Below are 22172 nucleotides of genomic sequence, written 5' to 3'. Positions count from 1 at the left end.
AATTTAAGAGAAGTGTTGCCGCAATTCGTAATTATTTATTATGTATGGCCGACATACTAAAAAGTCTATTCCGTGGAAGCGATCAAACAATAAACTGTGTTTTATTGGATTTAAGTTTTGTAATAATCTATTTGAGGAGGTGGTTTTTTTCCACTCGGGTTTTGCCTTTCGATATTTTCAAGCACTACACGTATTCACCAATGGCAAATACACACTAACAACATATACTGTAAGTTACACCCGTTACTATTAGGCCACTCTCGATAGTCTAAATTGCGTCTAATTATTAGGTGTAAACATGTCACCTGACTTCTAGTCAACAATGGGCGTACGTACGTCCAAAATTACTTGATTAACTGTAAAAATGTTCAACATGTACTTAGCACGTATGAATTATTGTTTATCTAATTATAATAATAGTATATCAGGGAAGAATGTGATTGTGCCGAATAAAAGAGACGAATACAAAGAAATTCGGGAGTATGTAAAAAGGAAAGATGGCATCGCTGCTCAATATAAAAATAATGGAAAAAAAATACATACCTAGTCACGGGAGGACTTGGTATTGAGTTCGCGAATTCCTGCGCTAACAACTTATTCATGTATTATAAAACGAATTCAGATAATAATAAATACTTAATTTAAATATAAGTGATATAATTAACATTATGAACGTAATAATATAATATTAATTTGGATAGGTACTGTTAAACATAAGTTTCTTTTGTAAAAATAACCCTTGAAAATATTATAAAGCCACGTTTTCAACAAATAAAGACTTTTCATTTATTATTTAATTTTTGTGAAACCCGGGTCCTACCAATATCCCGAGCTAGCCACAGGACCCGAGATATCTCAATATGTACGTACCTACACTGTGATTTTTAACCTATATATTAAATCAATTAGGTACCTAATACAACAAAGTAGAGACACTTCATTGCCTACCCATTCAATCAAGGATCAAGTAAGTATAACAAACTAGACATTGTCAAAGGGCCATGTCTTTTGACTTTGCCCTGTCTATCCATGCTTGGTGCAAATCACACCCAATGTCCGTGTGCCTGGCTCAAAATATGGGTGGCATTTAGTTTGTATTACACTGACAGATATGTTCTTTTACCACGTTGAAGATTAATATTGTATTTAACAACGTCTGTAGAAGAAAACTTGAAAATAGGAAAAATGCAAATGTGCCCTTTAGCCATTTGAATGCCGAGATGCGCTTATCTCGTTATGATTGAGGAAATGCAGACGATCATTTTCTTGCCATTGTTTTGTTTAGACAAGAAAACACTTGTGGCAACACTTTTCTAACATTACCCTGAATGTATCCAGTCTGTCACGTTGTTCCTGCCATATTTACACTTAACATGGATGTAAAGCAAGAATGTGATGGAGAACACTCCGATACAGAAGGCAAGTCTTTGTTTGACATGATGCCTAGCCGTCCAAACAACCCGGACCCTCGCTTTCATGTAACGCAAGAGAATGCGGACGTTTCAAGTTGCAATTTCGAGGTTAGTTTTTGGAAACTAAATTCCTTTACAATCACTTTAGATTGAGAATAACAATGATTGTTTTAATTAATATTATAAACTGTGGCCTCTTTACCAACTATGTAGGAACATAAGGTGATATTAAACTTTGTTTCAAAAAATTACCTGTTTATACAATTTGACAGCTATAATACATACATGTGATAGAGGTTAGGTTATCTACCAATTCATGTTAAATATAATTATTATACATCGTTGTATGGCCGGTACATGAACTGAAATTGGTTTTACAGTGTTTAGAAAATATAATAATGCTTTTTTCAGTACCTTATGGCGGACCTCTCTGATAAAACATCCGATAATCAACCAGCTGTCGTCAAGCGCGAGATCATTGAAGATATATCACACTCATTATATTATGATGATGAATGCACTCAACCAGGTTGTTCGAATTCAGATTACGGGCCAATGCATCAGGTACGTTCAATTGTACGTAGGTATATGTGCCTTTTTCTTCTCTTGATGCCGTCTTACATTGAAGGTTTAAATTTGTAATGTATCTTTGAAACTTCATAAGGAACTATTATATTATAATTCGGTCAAACTTGTTTCATTTATTGATTGCGGAGTGAATTCGAGTTATCGGCGATTGCTAAAACAGATATTTTGAGACAGTATTGAGTAGGTATATAAATCACATAAGTATATTTATATATGGTGATTTATACATCACAATCATTCGAATGTTAAGCAATAATTAATTCGATTATCTAAAAAAAATTGGTGAATAAAATTAGTCGCCCGTGAGTCCTTTTTATGTAGGTAATACAAGGTAAACCTATTGTCTATAAAAAAACTACTTGCAGCCATAAAATACCATAAACGGAAGCAATATCTACGCGAAATGGGGTGAGAATAGACCAATAATTCTATTTTCAAAGCTTTTTGTAACAGATAAATGTTGTAAGCTTAGATTATAGAAAAATATAGATGTAGCTATGCAAGTGTTTGTCCTTCAAAACATGACGAACTTTTTCTCGCACATGCCTCGCCCCCTTCACGCTTCCTCCGCGACCCTTTCCAAGGTTATTCGAAAATTTGCGTGACAGTGTGCGTGCGTGGTGTTGCCAGATATCGAATATTTATTCCAATGTTATAATTTTACAAGCGGTGTTTTTATAAATTATATTATGGCATTGCACTTGGTAAAACATTACTCACTAAAATCGGCTCATGCGGAGGGCTTGGTTGTAAGCCTCAAATTTTACTCAATTATCAAACATGCTGCATGGCAACATAAATTTAGGTGTTTCAGTTAACGGTTTGACAGGTCAAAACTGGCGCACTGCGAAGGCGATTGCATACCAGTAAACTTCAAATCATTTTCTGACCGTCACAAGTGGTTTGGTCTGAAACGTCAAACCTTTTCTCACGATCGGTCAAAGTAATAACTTTCCAGGTAGGACCTAACCTAAAAATGATAGTCGTTTATTATATTCCATACCTATGTCATTTTCTCAACATAATATCGCGTTACCGATGAACATTATAATATTTTTATGATTAAGGAAAATTGAGATTCTTCTGCATTTATATATCGTGAGATGTTCATATTAATCTTTAGACATGTACACAGTAGGAGTTCAGTAGAATTAGGTAGGTATATTTTAGGGTAGTAACCGTTACCTATTATTAATTAGTAACCATATGCCAACAATAAACCGATTTTGGTCGTATTGTTCCATGATTCCACCCAAATTTTCTATGCATAGAGTTCGATTCGATATCATCACCTGTTTGGTTTTTAGTGAGGTGGTGGGGGTCGCTACTCGACCGAGAAATTACACTGACACGAGTAAATGATTTTACTAACGTACTCGACTCAATTTGTCATACAGATCTTTGGATATATTATAGATCGAAGAATATTTATTAGTCATGGTCTGGTATAGGCAAGGCTTAATGAACTTTAAAGTCATCTGTAAAATGTACTCCTAATTCAACTAAAACAAATAAGTAACCGAAATAGGATCCACTATTTTGTCGGAATTTCCATAACATTGGAATGTCGTTCGGTGATTATACATTCACCTGCAAAATTAAGTCTTACTTAGGCGACCAATTATTGAAGAAAGAGCTCTGGGAGATCTTCTCTTGCTTATCGTAATGATCAGGGGCGGCTCTACCTTACGGGACCGAGGGGATGGTCCCCCCCATGATACTATAATCTATTTTCAATTACATATTCATATTACACGTGCCTGCTACAATACATTGATTTTGTAGTATAAGTATAAATTAATTATATATTTTATTTGTACCGTTTGTTTGCCCATCCTTGATTCTTGTTTCTTAGCGCAACCCTGTCAATGCTATCACACTCAGTCCACCTACATAGCAGGTACGTTCCACGATGCTGGCAGAGCACAGAACTTCTAAGAGCAGATTTATGAGTTCCTTGAGGCAGGGTCTTGGGAGATGGACCCGTTCGAATGAAAGCAATGTTTATTTTATTATGAGATGCTATATGCGATTGTCGGTTATGATGTTCAAAATTCTGAATCACGTAACTGTGTGGAACATTAACCGCGTCATATGCACGTTTAGCCGTACATGTATTAGTGCTAACTCGGGGATGCGATTCAAAATACCCTGTCCTGCATAAATGTGAGTACCTAAGTAAGAGTTGACGTATTATTATTATATTTGTCGGTTGGAGCATATCCTTTTACACGCCGTTTTAGTTTGCCAGTCAGACGTCATGATCAACGGTCATCTATCTAAAATAAGTTTTAACTTATATTTGTTAATACATAGGTACTCTTTATTAATATTGTAAAGTACTATTTGTAGATAATTTTCATCTCACGTTAGTAAAATAATTTTGATAATAAATATTAAGAAGGTACCTACTATGATGAATGGGTGGATTATTTATTGAAATATAAGTTCAGTACAATTGATATTTGAAGTTAAACTACAAGTGAAACAATTAGGACCTCACCGGTAGGTACAGTTCGGTTATGAGGAATACAGCGGCAAACACGTTTTGAAAATAGCCGATATACTGGGTTATTTGTTAGTTTGGGTTTTGGATAAATCGGCTAGTGCCCTGACACCAGAAATAAAATTAGTGCAGAATGAATGAAAACAGAAGAGTATAATTATTTAAGTAGTTACCTATAAGACTCATTCGGACACAGGAGTCATATGAAAATGAAGTAATAGTTACAAAAGGTATGTTTTCTTTGAATGATGTATAGAATCCCAAAAGCCACTTACTATACAAAATAAATGACTTACATACAAGTAATGTTATAATTCAAAATTATAATAGGTATACGTTTTGATTGGTATTGATTAGGTATATATTTATTAGATATTTCACGCCACCTGACCCCACTTACTAAAATATGCTAGAGCCGCCACTGGTAATGATGATACTGTTACTTACTATTTATAATGTTATTTCAGAAGCGTGAAAACTGTCTGATGAATATTAAGTATGAAAATAATGATGAGGCAGCCATCATCAAAGAAGAATTAGTTGAGAATGCAATTCACCAAATCAATGATAAATTAACTCAACCTGGCCGCTCTAATCTACAATACATGCCATTAGACCAGGTATGTTTCAAATAAGGCGGTGTTTTTAAGTCCGATGGGCCGAAGTCAAATTCTGGGCGCCCAATTCGGACTATTTTTATTAAAGCACTGCTGGTCGTATAGTTCAGAAAATGTTGGGTTCTAATGCGTGTAATGCTGCTGGTTTATCGGCATATACCAGTGACTTCACAAAGCTTCACAGGTAGAGATATCAATTCGCACAACCTTTTAGGTCTGTCCATCCTGTTGTAAATAAATCAATGTTCTTTCAAATAAATCCGAAAAAGTTACAACAAAATATTAATCATAGTTCGATAAGGGTATCCATTGACGTTACCTTGAGCTTTGGCCCCATTTTTGAATAAATTGGCGACGATGCCACCAGCGTGTAAGCCGCACCACACGGTGCATTTTTGTGGATCTAGGAAGTCTTCTAAAGTGGTCTTTTTTCTTGCGGGCAATTTTCCTTATGAACAAACCCGTGCATAAAATCGCTAAACGCAATTTTGCTCAAAAATGGAGTTTTAAGTTGCGTAAATCGACAACAGTTTTCTAAGTAAATTTAGATAATTTATTAGCGTTGTTCCAGCGTGGTTCTGTTCATGAAGATTTGCCGGGTTAGGTAGACTAATCATTAGGTATGCTCACGTACTGTAACTGAAAGTTTAGAAAGTATCTTTATTTAGGTTCCGAATTATACGCGACGTAAATGAAAACTCTGCACTTCTTGGTGGTATTTGTGTGTGTGTTTCTGATAATTATCTTACGAATCAAAAGCATCCATTGTTTGTGCAAAGGTGCAAAACTAACTTTCCATTTGTAATGCCAATTGAGTGGGCAATAAGTTTATACAACCAAATCACTTCAGATATTGACATATTTCACCTGCGCCAGGATGAGTATAAGTGGGCATTGTTTTATAAATTCTTAAAATAGGGTCTGCTTAGCTCATTCAGTGACTTACTTGTTATTAATTTTTTTTAATGTCTACACTAATTCTACTGTTTAATGCTCATCTTTTTCTTTTTTTAAGATATACATATAACACTCTATTATTGACATTTATTTTCTTCTAAATGTCATGTCATAGTATCAGTGCTATATTAGGGAATATTGTAACACAAGTATATTTTATTGATTGTAATAGTATTGGTTTGAATATATTAACATTCCTATTCTTTTTGTAGATTTCTACCCAGAAATGTTTTGCAGTACGTAACAGAGGAGGTTCGAATTAAGTTGAGAAGAGTTACATATTTTCCACGTAACTTTATTTGTAATAATTGTTGTGGAGTGTTTGAAACTGTAAAACATCTAAATCATCACTACGTTTCATGCATGAAGTCTCAGCATGTTAAGTTATACATGACACATACTGGTGAAAAAAGACATCAATGCGATGTATGTTTAAAAAAATACATCAACAATAGTGTACTCAAGAGACATAAAATGACACATACTGGTGGAAAACGACATCAATGCGACGTGTGTTTTAAAATTTTTTCACGAATTTGTCATTTAAAAACACATAAAATGACACATACTGGTGAAAAACCACATCAATGCGATGTGTGTTCCAAAAAGTTCATCCAAAATAGTGATCTTAAATTACATAAAATGACACATACTGGTGAAAAACCACATCAATGCGATGTGTGTTTTAAAAAATTTCCTCGAATTTGTCATTTAAAAACACATAAAATGACACATACTGGTGAAAAACCACATCAATGCGATGTGTGTTCTAAAAAGTTCATCCAAAATAGTGATCTTAAATTACATAAAATGACACATACAGGTGAAAAACCACATCAATGCGATGTGTTTTAAAAAATTTCCACGAATTTCTCATTTAAAAACACATAAAATGACACATACTGGTGAAAAACCACATCAATGCGATGTGTGTTCTAAAAAGTTCATCCAAAATAGTGATCTTAAATTACATAAAATGACACATACAGGTGAAAAACCACATCAATGCGATGTGTTTTAAAAAATTTCCACGAATTTCTCATTTAAAAACACATAAAATGACACATACTGGTGAAAAACCACATCAATGCGATGTGTGTTCTAAAAAGTTCATCCAAAATAGTGAACTCAAATTACATAAAATGACACATACTGGTGAAAAACCACATCAATGCGACGTGTGTTTTAAAAATTTCATCACAAAAAGTCATCTCAAATCACATAAAATCACACATACTGGTGAAAAACGACATCTATGCGATGTGTGTCTTAAAAAGTTCATCACAAATAGTCAACTCATAACACATAAAATCACACATACTGGTGAAAAACGACATCAATGCGATGTGTGTTTTAAAAAATTTCTGCGAATTTGTAATCTCAAAACACATAAAATGACACATACTGGTGAAAAACCACATCAATGCGATGTGTGTTCTAAAAAGTTCATCCGAAATAGTGATCTCAAATTTCATAAAATGGCACATACTGGTGAAAAACCACATCAATGCGATGTGTGTTTTAAAAATTTCATCACAAATAGTAAACTAAAAGAACATAAAATGACACATACTGGTGAAAAACCACATCAATGCGATGTGTGTTTTAAAAAGTTCATCACAAATAGTCAACTCAAATCACATCAAATGACGCACAAAAAGCTGCAGCAATGCGATGTGTGATTAAAAAAAAATCTGCAAATTAGTCATTTTAAAACACATAAAATTACACATACTGGTGAAAAACCACAATAATGCGATGTGTGTTCTAAAAAGTCCATTCAAAATAGTTATCTCAAATTACATTAAATGACATAAAATCTGCGGAAGCTTTACTTTTGGACTTTCCCCGAGTGACCGACATTTTCGATTGCTCGCCCACGCACACCGAGATAAAATCGGCTGTGAAAAGGCTCAAGAACGGAAAAGCACCGGGTGGAGAAGGGATTCATCCTGAATTCCTCAAGTACAGCCTGAGCGCAATTCTGCACCCTATGTTTCATCTGATGACATAGGTGTGGGAAGAAGGAAAGGAAAAGAAAAAGCAAGGAACTGGGTGCACGGTTAAATCATCACTTCACAAAAAAGGTGACCTTCTAAGCTGCTACAATTACCGAGGCATTACGCTACTCAGTGTTCCAGGAAAGATTTTGGCAAACATTCTCTTGATGAGAATAAGGCACCCAATTATTCCGGGTTTCTACCTGGTCGAGCCTGTGCAGACCAAATTCACAACCTTCGATGTCTTCTTCAGCAGAGCCATGAGCTAAACAGTCCGATGGCTTGCTGCTTTGTGGATTATGAGAAGGCTTTCGACAGACCGCCCCTCCCTCTGATCCCTCCCAAGATCATTGCCATAATCAAAAGCCTGCACGAGAATAGCGAATGCTGTTTCAGAATTGGAGACACTGTCACGACCGGAGACAGACAGGGTTGTGTCCTTGCACCGTTTCTCTTCATCATTCTCTTTAACTTCATACTACGGAAGTCAATACCACCCGACCGAGGCATTCCTGTTACCCCCACGGTGAAGCTATGCGACCTGGAATACGCCGCTGTCCTATTCGACAACTCAATCGAGGGCATTCAAGAGACCATCGACAGGTTGCATAACAACTCCTCTCGCGTTGTTTTGAAAATCAATGCTAAGAAAATCAACGTCTTGTGTAATAGCACCTGTCCTGATCCAAATTTCCCTCTGATTAGCGACGGACAAAACATCGAGAACGTCGACATCTTCAAGTACCTCGGAGTACACATCGCGGGAGATACCATTTTGCAGAAAGAGCTCGCTATCCGAATGGGAATGACTGGAGAGACATTCTGGGACTCACAATTGGCTGGCTCAGGGCCAGACATGACTATCCCACATTAAAATGATTTTGAGATAATAGGGGTTAAAGATAGAACTTGTTTTTTAAATCTCCATTGATGACACAACAACGCAATCTATTGTAATAAATGTGTAATTACCACACAATTTTATATGTATTTTTATTTTTAATAAATACAGAAACTTAAAGTTATAAAACATTAGTCACTAACTTTTGTTGAAGTATTTTTTATTTTAAATTTTAATGAAATAATGTGGGTTAGTCATGGGTTAGTCATTTTTGGTATTTCACATATTATTTCGTTTTCTTCTGTTGGCCACTTTTACACGTTTATTTTTGGTGATAGAATTTTGAGAACCCACAGCTATTATAATTGTTGTTCTTCTTCCCCGTTATGAATTACATTCTAAACCATGATCCAGAACTGCATTGTTGCCATTTAAATTGTTATAAGAGTTGTGATGAATCGCGGAGTAGGTATGTAATGTAAATGGAGGTATATCTTTTCAGTTTCAAATCCCAGTTGGATACAATTCAGGAAGTTGTAAACATTCGTAAGAACATCTTCTTCCCTCTTCCACTTTTTTAAATTAACTTCAGTGAAGATACATTCTTCTTGGAGAGTTGCTTTCATTTGAAGATTTCATGGATGTTTTTTTTGAGCCTTATCCATCATGTTATAAGCCATTTTACCTTCTCTCCGTCAACAGCAATCTTCCGGTTGATTATATCGTCTTCGAGGATCTTTGTGTTTTTTTAAATGGACATTTTTCTATCTCTTGCAAGTAATGGCTCTATTTTTTTTTACATACAACAATGTTGGTGCAGTAGTAGTATATTGTGTCTTCTTTTTATTATTTCAACATGACCCATTATAAGCACCGATTTTAATTCCCAACTAATTGAATAAAAGTTTGCAAAAATACTTTTCCTTAGGTCTGTAGGCACCTTTTCATTGAAATTTAATTTGCATTCACAGATTTTAGGTTCAAAATGCTTCGCTTCAACACCTTTTTTTGAAGTCATCTTTTCTTTTGTTATATTTTTCTTATGAGTGTGAGGACGTCTTTGCCTTTTCCGAGATGATGAAAATGGAGTTCATAGCCTTGTGAGGTTGGGGTTAATCTGGAAATAAAACATTAAAATGACTAAACATCATTGCAAAATTTAAAAAAAAATGTTGTAAGAAGCAAAAGTGACTATCCAACATGGTGATATAAAAGCGAAAAAATATTAATAAAACAAAGAATTTAAAGAATTGAATGATAAAATGAATATAAAATATTACCTTCCGAGGACGATGTTGAAGGTTCTGGTATAAAATCTCCACCATCTTCATTATTATCACCAAAATAACCGGACAAAGACGAATCACAACTGTCACTGTTTGCCATTTTGAATGTTGGTTAGTCGTTTTTTGTTTTCAAAAAAACAAAATCGTAGTTGCCAGAACAGCTTACAGATGCTATTGTCGTACTGAATTCGTATTATGGCTTAGTCATTTCTGGCACTAATAATTATTATCTTAATTAATTTCTTTTATCATATAAACAATTCTATATAATATCAGCGTAAGAGTAATTAAAACTATAGAAAATCAATACTTAGTGAATATTTTACTGAGGATCACATTTGCAACTGTTGTCGAACACGACTTTCTTGTCCACGTGTTAAAACTGTGAACTAACAATCCCGTCCAGTGCAGCTCACACTTTGTTATCAAATGAAAAACACCCCCAAATCCATCATTTCATTTTACACTCCCGTAGTGTCATGTAAAATATGTCTAAAACGATCAGGAGTGATGTTAGAAATATTATTAGGAAACTTTTGGTTTATTGCAAAGAAAAGGAGTCGTATCTAAAAATTGTCGATAGAATATTTAAACACGCATGCAGTGCGCGCGTTGCCGCCATGACAGGTACATCACTGAGAAATCTCATATTTGCAACGACAGTGACTTCCTGTAATCATCAATTTCATCTTGTCGGAATTTATAGTAGGTCGATAACTATTCTTTTGGAAACTAGGAAAGATAACAATGATTTTTCCAGCCTTGTCAAGGTGTTTTGATATTTTTCTAAGATTTGTTCAAATGTTTTTTAGATATCTCCATATAAATATTTAAAAACACACACAACTTAACAATTTTTAAGACTATTATTACGCTCGTAAAACCATACAAGGCAATGGAAAGCGAAGCTTGTTTATCTCTATTTAAATCAATCTGGTTTTTGTTATTCTATAAAATGTATAAACGCATATCGATAACTGGTAACCAAATTGTGGTGCCTCAAGAAAAGTATTCGGCAAAGGTGAGGGGGGAGGGGGAAGTTGGTAATGGGTTTTAACAAGTCAGTGAGTTTAATTTTAACTTGATTATCGATTTCTGCAAGTGAAAGATGTTCGTTGTTTTACATAAGAAGTGTAATTTATTGTCTTATGAGTTGAATATTTGCAGATTTTCGAAAAACTCGCATTGCATTGAGTGGTTTTTCATCGGTCTGCGTCATTTTTTATGTATTTTTAGATATTTATTATGCAGACATTGCTTAAGACACACGTCGCATTGATGTCGTTTTTAACCATTTCATGGAATCTTATGTTTTTTGAGATCACAACTTCGTATGAATTTTTAAAAACACATCGCATTGATGTGGTTTTACACCAATATGTGTTATTTTATCTTTTTTGAGTGCACTATTTGCGATGAACTTTTTAAAACAACATAAATGATGTAGTTATTTACCAATATGTGGCAATTGATAACGTTTTAAATGACCAATTTTCAGAATTCTTTTTAAACACACATCGCATTGATGAAGTTTTATACCAGTATGTGTCATTTTATGTATTTTGAGTTCACGATTTGCTAAGAACTTTTAAAAACACACATCGCACTAATGTGGCATTTCACCAGTGTGTCTCAATTGATGTGTTTTTAAAATACCAATTTGCAGAATTTTCTTAAAACACACATCGCATTAATGTGGCTTTTTACCCGAAAGTGTCATTTTGTCTTTTTAAATGAGTTACGCTCGCAAAATGTTTAAAACACACATCGCATTGACGTGGTTTTTCACCAGTATGGGTCATTTTATGTTTTTCTAAATGACCAATTTGCAGAAATTTTTTAAAGCACACATCGCAATAATGTTGCTTTTCACCCGTATGTGTCATTTTATGTTTTTTTAAATGAGTGACGCTCGCAAAATGTTTAAAACACACATCGCATTGACATGGTTTTTCACCAGTATGGGTCATTTTATGTTTTTTTAAATGATCAATTTGCAGAAATTTTTTGAAACACACATCGCACTGGTGTGGTTTTTCACCCGTATGTGTCATTTTATGTCTTTTTAAATGATCAATTTTCAGAAATTTTTAAAAACACACATCGCATTGATGTGGTTTTTCACCAGTATGTGTCATTTTATGTTTACTAATTCGCAGAAAATTTTTAAAACACACATCGCATTGATGTGGCTTTTCACCCGTATGTGTCATTTTATGTCTTTTAAAATGAGTGACGCTCACAAAATGTGTAAAACACACATCGCATTGATGTGGTTTTTCACCAGTATGTGTCATTTTATGTTTACTAATTCGCAGAAATTTTTAAAAACACACATCGCATTGATGTGGCTTTTCACCCGTATGTGTCATTTTATGTCTTTTAAAATGAGTGACGCTCACAAAATGTGTAAAACACACATCGCATTGATGTGGTTTTTCACCAGTATGTGTCATTTTATGTTTACTAATTCGCAGAAATTTTTAAAAACACACATCGCATTGATGTGGCTTTTCACCTGTATGTGTCATTTTATGTCTTTTTAAATGATCAATTTGCAGAAATTTTTTAAAACACACATCGCATTGATGTGGCTTTTCACCCGTATGTGTCATTTTATGTCTTTTAAAATGAGTGACGCTCACAAAATGTGTAAAACACACATCGCATTGATGTGGTTTTTCACCAGTATGTGTCATTTTATGTTTACTAATTCACAGAAATTTTTAAAAACACACATCGCATTGATGTGGTTTTTCACCAGTATGTGTCATTTTATGTTTACTAATTCGCAGAAATTTTTAAAAACACACATCGCATTGATGTGGCTTTTCACCCGTATGTGTCATTTTATGTCTTTTAAAATGAGTGACGCTCACAAAATGTGTAAAACACACATCGCATTGATGTGGTTTTTCACCAGTATGTGTCATTTTATGTTTACTAATTCGCAGAAATTTTTAAAAACACACATCGCATTGATGTGGTTTTTCACCAGTATGTGTCATTTTATGTCTTTTTAAATGATCAATTTGCAGAATTTTTTTAAAACACACATCGCATTGATGTGGTTTTTCACCAGTATGGGTAATTTTATGTTTTTTTAAATGACCAATTTGCAGAAATTTTTTAAAGCACACATCGTATTAATGTGGTTTTTCACCCGTATGTGTCATTTTATGTCTTTTTAAATGAGTGACGCTCGCAAAATGTTTAAAACACACATCGCATTGACATGGTTTTTCACCAGTATGCGTCATTTTATGTATTTTTAAATGACCAATTTGCAGAAATCTTTTAAAACACACATCGCATTGGTGTGGTTTTTCACCTGTATGTGTCATTTTATGTCTTTTTAAATGAATAATTCGCAGAAATTTTTTAAAACACACATCGCATTGATGTGGCTTTTCACCCGTATGTGTCATTTTATGTCTTTTTAAATGATCAATTTGCAGAAATTTTTTAAAACACACATCGCATTGATGTGGTTTTTCATCAGTATGTGTCATTTTATGTTTTTTTAAATGACTAATTCGCAGAAATTTTTTAAAACACACATCGCATTGATGTGGCTTTTCACCCGTATGTGTCATTTTATGTCTTTTAAAATGAGTGACGCTCACAAAATGTATAAAACACACATCGCATTGATGTGGTTTTTCACTTGTATGGGTCATTTTATGTTTCTTTAAATGACCAATTTGCAAAAATTTTTTAAAACACAGATCGCATTGGTGTGGTTTTTCACCCGTATGTGTCATTTTATGTCTTTTTAAATGACCAATTCGCAGAAATTTTTTAAAACACACTTCGCATTGCTGTGGTTTTTCACCAGTATGTGTCATTTGATGTAATTTTAGATCACTATTTGCGATGAACTTTTTAAAACACACATCGCATTGATGTGGTTTTTCACCAGTGTGTGTCATTTTATGTATTTTGAGCCTACTAGATGTCGAGGATTTATATGAACATACATTGCATTTAAAGGGTTTTTCACCAGTATGTGTCATTTTATGTATCTTAAGATCATCAACTCGCGAACATCTATATGAACATACACTGCATCTATAAGGTTTTTCACCAGTATGTGTCATTTTATGTGTTTTAAGATTACTAAGTTGCGAGCATCTATATGAACATACACTGCATTTAAAGGGTTTTTCACCAGTATGTATCTTTTTATGTATTTTAAGATTACCAAGTCGCAAGCATCTATATGAACATACATCGCATTTATAAGGTTTTTCACCTGTATGTGTCATTGTATGTGTTTTGAGGTTACTAGATGTCGAGAACTTATATGAACAAACATTGCAATTAAAGGGTTTTTCACCAGTGTGTGTCATTTTATGTATCTTAAGATTACTAAGTTGCGAGCATCTGTATGAACATACATTGCATCTATAAGGTTTTTCACCTGTACTCGCTTTAATATTACTGTGTTGAGAAAATACAATGACTTGATTTAGATCATCAATTACGTCCATGTGAGCAATTTTGTGAGTTTTTAGAGCAGATCTGCTACCAAAAACTGCGCTACAAATGCAGCATATTAAATTACGTGAGAAATGGATTACTCTTCTTAGAATAAGGCGTAGTTCTTTCGGAGTATCTCGTTCTAAGATTTCTTTTTTAATGTCTTTCTCATCTATGGTGACTTCTGAATACTGCATCATTCTATCCTGGATTCCATCACCTGACGATTGTTGACTGTCGCCTGTATCGTGATGCATTGTGAAAAATGCCCTGGTAGAAACCTAGAAAAAAAATCAATATTATCAATTATGTGTTATAATATTCCATTTTTTTTTATTTTTCACTTTGCTTTTCAGCATCTGCAGACATTAACGAAGCGAGAGTTAAATGGCAATAGTGTCGTTGGAGAGTGTGCACAGGCCTGTGACACCAACACAAGAGCACTGACCTTCAGTTGGTGTTCGTGGAGGTGAAATTTTGACGACATAACTGAATTTTTCAGCCATATAATCAATCATGTCGCTAATTAAAATAACGTAACCACCCATAACAAAACCAAAGTAAGAACCAAGGTGTAAGTCCCACAGTTCATACTGACCGGTTTAACAATTATTTAGGATGGGCTGTGGACGCAAAGAGTCACGAATAAACTATACGTAAGTATTATTGATGTCAGTGGCGAAGACTCCATACTAAGCGATTATTTAAAGCCTACCTTCTTAAGAAAAAAATAAAAATATTTTCATGTTTACGTATTTTTAAATAATCACAAATAATAATATATTCAATATGCCCAAAGACATCTATCGTAAAATTGTCATAATTTTACGATCTTTTCCCATATTTCAATAAGCACCATCTATGGCATCTCTCGAAAGTTAAAAAAAATAGAACACACCGCGTTTCACTTCACATTTTGTATAGGATTATTTTCGCGTGAAACGACTTTCAATATGAAGATTTTTTCTTATTATTTCAAAATGTCTGGCGTCCCGCATACAAATGTACAAGCCATTTCGTTAGCGTATACGTCGCGAGAGCGCATTTATTCAAAATAATTAATAAGAAGATAATTAAAAAAAATATTTCTATGGGATTAAATCACATAAATATGTATTGATTGTTGTTAAAAATATAAAATAATTTATCTCGTGATTTTTATTTATTTATTAGTTCACTCTTTAGACAATTAAGATATCTGATATTGTATGTGTGTTTTAAATATTTATATTAAAATGTCTAGTTTTACGGGTTAAATTATAAATTGTTATTGAACATAATACAATACAGCAACGGATATTTTAATAGATGATAGGTAATATATTTTAAGCGTTAATGTTACGTTTATAAATGTTTAGGAAAATACATAGTAATTCAAGCTGATTGCTCATTTTTATGAACTAATTATAACAAACCAATTAGGTTTTTGAAATTTCTTCGTTTTAGCGTACCTATTCATCAGTAGTAATATTGGGTTATCTTCTTATTTCCCGCAAATATATCTGACATGCATGGTTACTCCCACAGCCTACCTCTTTTAAAAAGTCACCCTACGCCACTGATAGATGTAGTATATAGGATTAATTAAATAATTTTATAGGTATTACTCGTATGTATAACGAATAAATATGAATTTAAATGTTTAATTGTATTGTTAACATAATATCACCGAACAAATTTAATATGCTATTACTCAACGTATAGAATCGATTAAATTAATAATCATTTTATAATTGCCATTATATTATGATCAAAATGACTTATCAGAATACGTCGTTGTTATATAGAATCATGTAAAAAGTAGTATATTTTATTATTACGCAAATTTACGTTTATTTAATAATATAGTGCAAGCTCTCTTTCTTATAATTGCTATATAGCTTCGTATGTCAGACAGAGCATGAGCTCGGGCCAATTTTCCACTTACGTTTTGTTTAAAGTATAAGGTTCAGTGAGTGGAAAGAGCACACACTAGGTGGGTAATTTTCCATGGATAAACTCCAAACGAGTGAGCAAGATAATACCGTAATGCTTAAACAGAAATAATCAAAATTTTCTTGCAGATTAATTATTTGTGATGCCATAATTGATTTATATAAACTTAGATCGGAGAAGCGAACCCAATATATTAACTAATAAACTAAGATAATCTTAAGTTTTTATAACTTTGTATTTATCCTTTAGACGAGTATGTCCGAACATAAGTAGAGATGAAAAACATAGTTTGTAAAGCTCAAAACTGGACGATATAACAATAAAGTGCGAACCTTACAAGTCCAGTCGATGAGCTAAGGGATCATTATGTATGTAAATTATTAACTTTTGTTATTCAAGATGTAGCTATTTGAGAGGTAACAAATTACTCCGCCCAGCGTATCTCGACTTTTTCTGGTCAAACCTGATGCCGCGAGTACATCCTAATTACGTGTGCGGTAACTTTCTAATTAGCGACTCTATATTATTAAGACATTATTAAGACTTTTATAAGTTAATAGAAATTAAATAAATATATATATATAAATAAATTTGGACTTTAATACTCAATAAAATTTTACGAATTAGTTCCTATATTTATAAATATAAACTATATATAATTTTTTTACAGTTTTTCTAAGAACTATATTATACATCATATAAATTGTATGTGACCTTGACCATGGAATAATAGTAGTGCAATTAACAATAAATATCGTTATACTGAACGTGAGTTTTATTCGTTAAAATAACTGTAGTGAAACACCATCATCGAGGTTTTGCACTATGTACTCCAAGATCCTCACATAGATGAACCCCAGATTACATATCTGAGCTAATCGAATCTGGGTGACTGTCACCTGCCTAGCTTGAAGGCGAAATAAAGGTCACAAAGAATATTCAAATCGAATCAAACAATCTCGATCAATAGTATAAACAATATTTTAATATATTATCATACTTCGAAATTCCACATGATTTATTAGAACTCCTATCGTTTTTGGTAGACAAGCATTGCACGTACCTATGTTGTACATATGCAAGGTTGAATTGCTTAAGCTTAAACTAAGGCCATCATCTCACGCAGAAACTAAAATCCGACAAACTGGTTGCTGATGGAATTCATAAACTGGCCAGTGAAATGCTTCGTACACCGGGCTACTGAAACCCAATAATATCATAACCTCAAACTGTTATACCCATTGTCTTTCCTACTTCATCCCAAGCTTTTTCCGTAATATCTTTACGGGAATATTCTGACAGCCTTAATTATACAGGCAGGAGTATTTCTCAACATCTGCCACATATTTTAAATTAAAAATCGGTTCGCTCATCTTTACATTTCGACTTGTTATTGCTTGTGTATTTCAGTTCAGTGGTACCAATTTTGGTAAGTAGGTATATATGATTTTACACGTATTTCCTGATATTGGTACCACTGTTTAATTGGTGACTGGAAACTGAGAGACTGGGAGACTAGCATGTCGCGTCTCCTCGATTTCAGTTAAGGGCGATTTGAAAAAAAGATTATAGTCTTGCCGTCAGGGAACCGCCATTGAAATACATTAGCTGGATACTGGAGCTTCAGTCTCGTCTTTTTTGAGAGTCCACGTGAGAGGATGGCCTTACTCTGTTGCTATATAATCTCCCGAATAAACACGAAGAGGACCGAGCGTGATAGTGTAGTAGATCAGCTCAGTTTTCTTCTTCTAGCAGGAGCGCGGTTCTGTTGCAGTTCTTTGTGGCTGTGAGCAGAGCGCAGGGCAGATAGCACGGCAGGGCACTAAAACCGTAATGGCGTATACTATTTGACAGAGATATAAATTTCTCCCTAATTACAATGCCAATCATAGACTATATATACATCTAGACGCCATCCGTTGCATTGCTAAATGAAGCCGCGTGCCGTGCGTTTGACTTGTGGGCGAGCGAACGCATTCGTCTACAAATGTTCGAGACCATAAACCATTTCGTTGGTGCTCGCACTAGACACAGAATTAAAATATAATTTTCTATTTTTTTACGTTATATAGTATTTTTAAGCGGTCAAAATGCAACCATTAGGTAAAGATATCCATAATTTAAGTTATTTTAAAGAAACATTAGGTCACTGATATTAAAATAAATAATAATATACAAATAAATTGTCACGAACATGTATCAACTTACCTATAAAACGTAATACCATCTTCTTGCTTATCAGAACGATTACCATATTTTAATACAACATGCAGAACCACCTTTCCTACTTAATTAACTAAAAATATTTACCACTGACTTTATGTTTAACACAAAAAATAGCAAATTTAGCAACACAAACAACACGCTACGTGAAGCGATTCAGCACTATTTGCCGGCGATATTTTTGGAAACCAACTTAAAAATATGTAGACCTTTTATCTTACTCTAGCGCGTGTCGCAGAGATTATAAGGGTGCCGAATACTTTCTCACTCGCACTCATGCATCGTTTTTGTTCAGGCCTTGGGTGAAATATTATAATCAGGTACTACATTAAATCACCGATTTCGTGATATTTTAACTCGATTCGCATGAAATACCATTACCTCACAGTTTTCAAGATTCCACAAGGGAAAAAAGAGTTTTATTTTTTGCTTAGATAGAACATATGAAAGGGTTAATCGTCAAACCGACCTCTAATACTGCGCATCCTATTTGACATTTATGATCAGTATTTAGACCGGCAGATCATGAATAGGGTGACGATCGAACAGCGATTCAAATATTTAAATGTTTTACTTAAGCGATGACGCGTATTTTGGGCTAAACGGAATTGTTAATAAACAAAATTGGCGCATATGGGGTCCAATCTGGAAGAGACCCTACAGATTTCTTTACATACAAATAATGCACTAGCTTGTGCGGTTTAGATGCTGATGGAATCATCGAACCTTATTTATTAAAAAAGAGGCGGGAGCTCGCGTTACGGTCAATGGAGATCATAAGGCACTGGCCCATGATCAATGATATTTATTGCTGTTGCACGTATGGATGGGATTGATCCGTACAGGATGTGGTGTCAACAGGATGAAACTACGTATCAGGATACGACCGCAACCATTGACTTATTGCATTAGGTTTATTTATGATATGAACCTGTCAATTTGCTTCCAAAGTCGTGCGATTTGATATGGAATATTTCCAGAGTGGTTAGGTGACGCTGATAAGCCATACACAATTGACGCCTTGAAAACCAACATTGTTAGTGCTATTTGTAATATACTGCCAGCAGTGCTCGAAAAGTCACCCAAAACCGGACGTACAGAATGCACTTCGTCAAGAAGTCCGCGGTGGCCATATACCACAAAATTAATATAGTTTTGAATGCAAATTCAAAGATTGGATAACGTAATTGACTGATGTCAATAAAATATATTCACTCTGCAACTATGCTATGTTTATTCCTGATATTTCTTGATAATATAACTAACGATCACTTAAATAACATAACGATGGCCGAGCAGCTTACGCGTCGGGATTCGTGCGATAAACCTCGTCTTTGCTGGAAGCATTTTTTTTATAAACAATATAACAAATTAACGTTATTTTTTTTACATATCTTACCTTGCATGACTTAAAAGGCACTTACGGGAGATTAATTTAACGTATAGTGGATTGCAATTTTAGATACATATTCACATTAAAAATTGCTTTACATTCGAATGATTGTGATGTATAAATTATCATAACTAAATACTCATGATTTAACGAAAGATGTACAAATCTACACATATATTGTGTTAATACATTATTAGTGTAAGCTAAAACCAACAAATGAAACAAGTTGGAGCGAATTAATAATGGTGTAATGAGTTTCAAAGATGCATTTGCAAATTCCAACCTTCTATATATAAGACAGCACACATTATGTCTACTTACAATTGGCCTGTAATCTGAATGCGAACAACCCGGTTGAGGGTATTCATCATCATATAACGGGTGTGAAACATCTTCAATAATCTCGCGCTTGACGACGGCTTGTTGATCATCTGTCTCAGATTTTATATTAGAGAGGTCAGCCATTAGGCACTGAAAGAAGCAATTATTATATTTTGTAAATACGGTAAAACCAGTTTCAGTTCTCGCAACATCCGTATAACAATGTAGAATAATTATATTTAACATGAATTAGTAGATAAACTAACCAATAATATCACAGATGTATCGTAGCTGTCAAGTATTCTTTTGAAACAAATTTTAATGTCAACGAATGTCCTTACATAGTTTGTAAAAAAGCAACATATTATTATAATAGTATACTTATCGTTATTATTCTTAATCTAAAGTAATTTTAAAAGAATTTAGTTTCCAAAAACTAACCTCGAAATTGCAACTTGAAACGTCCGCATTCTCTTGCGTTACATGAGTGCGAGGGTCCGGGTTGTTTGGATGGCTTATCAGCGTGTCAAACAAAGGCTTGCCTTCTATATCGGAGTGTTCTCCATCACATTCTTGCTTTACATCCATGTTAAGGGTATATATTCCAGAAGCAACGTGTTACGTGACAGACAGTATCCTTTCAAGGTAATGTTAGAAAAGTGTTGCCGCAATACTGAAAAGTATTTCCAGGAAAACTACATATATTAAAAATACACACTTGACACGGTGACATAATTTAATAATATGTATGTTTTGTTGTCTAAACAAAATAATGGTACGAACATGATCGTCGGCATTTCCTCAATCATAACGAGAACAGCCATTGCCCACTGAAGAAGGAAGCCGATACATTACACGACTGGTCCTGCTTTTCGCCCCTCCCGTTGTCTATGGATGACCTGTCATTGCTTGTCATTGTCTATAGAGTGCTCATACTGACGCGTCTGTCGTGTTCAGTTGTCGGAGTAGATATTCTAAGTTTCAGATTTCTTTCAGATTATTTTATCGTATCTTGGAGACCTTGGAGTTCATCTGATTTAGTGCTTATGTGTTATTAATAATTGGAAGTGACGATCAAAGTAAGTAAACTTCTTCTGTGTATAATAATATCATAATACACTAGGACGTTTGTCAATGTGACAGTTAATTCTAAACGACAATAACTAATAACTTATTTATACTATTCAGTCGGTTATATAGGTATATACTTTTGTAATTGTGATTTTTGATGACACAATTACAAAATAAAGTATCTCTTAATAAAAAAGTAAATGTGTGCGATTGAGAATAGGAATAGATATATTGAATATAGTAATAAAGTAGCTAACTTGACGCCTCGACTGCCAGCCGTTCGCATGAGACGACGGTAAAACACGGCGCAAGTAATAATTATTATTGTATCACTTCGATGCGTACTCTATCGACCTTAAGTGCTCAGCCGTAGTGGTTTGGCGGCGGTTTTGAACGAAATACCTGCCAAACCACTACGGCCGAGCACTAAAAGAATTTAAAACTACCGACTATAAAAAAGCCGATCGTAAAATATATATATAAATTGACTGGTTTAAGAGTGAAAGCTAAGAAGAAAACTATTATGCCGGCGCTCCATTG

General features: G+C 34.1%; 1 protein-coding gene across 1 annotated transcript; it reads left to right on the top strand.

Moving 5' to 3' along the window:
- The first annotated feature begins 1353 nt into the window (after window positions 1-1353).
- LOC147077431 (uncharacterized) lies at window positions 1354-8954 on the top strand. Its single transcript, XM_085941085.1, has 4 exons — window positions 1354-1520; window positions 1824-1976; window positions 4974-5126; window positions 8862-8954. The coding sequence occupies exons 1-4, from the start codon at window positions 1374-1376 to the stop codon at window positions 8952-8954; spliced, it is 546 nt and encodes a 181-aa protein (XP_085797211.1). The 5' UTR covers window positions 1354-1373.
- Window positions 8955-22172: the final 13218 nt, after the last annotated feature.

This window comes from Rhyacophila brunnea, unplaced genomic scaffold, assembly GCF_057557595.1.
Source record: "Rhyacophila brunnea isolate RB1 unplaced genomic scaffold, BYU_Rbru_1.0 scaffold_13, whole genome shotgun sequence".
Lineage (NCBI taxonomy): Eukaryota > Metazoa > Arthropoda > Insecta > Trichoptera > Rhyacophilidae > Rhyacophila > Rhyacophila brunnea.
This window is presented reverse-complemented; position numbering and strand designations above follow the sequence as displayed.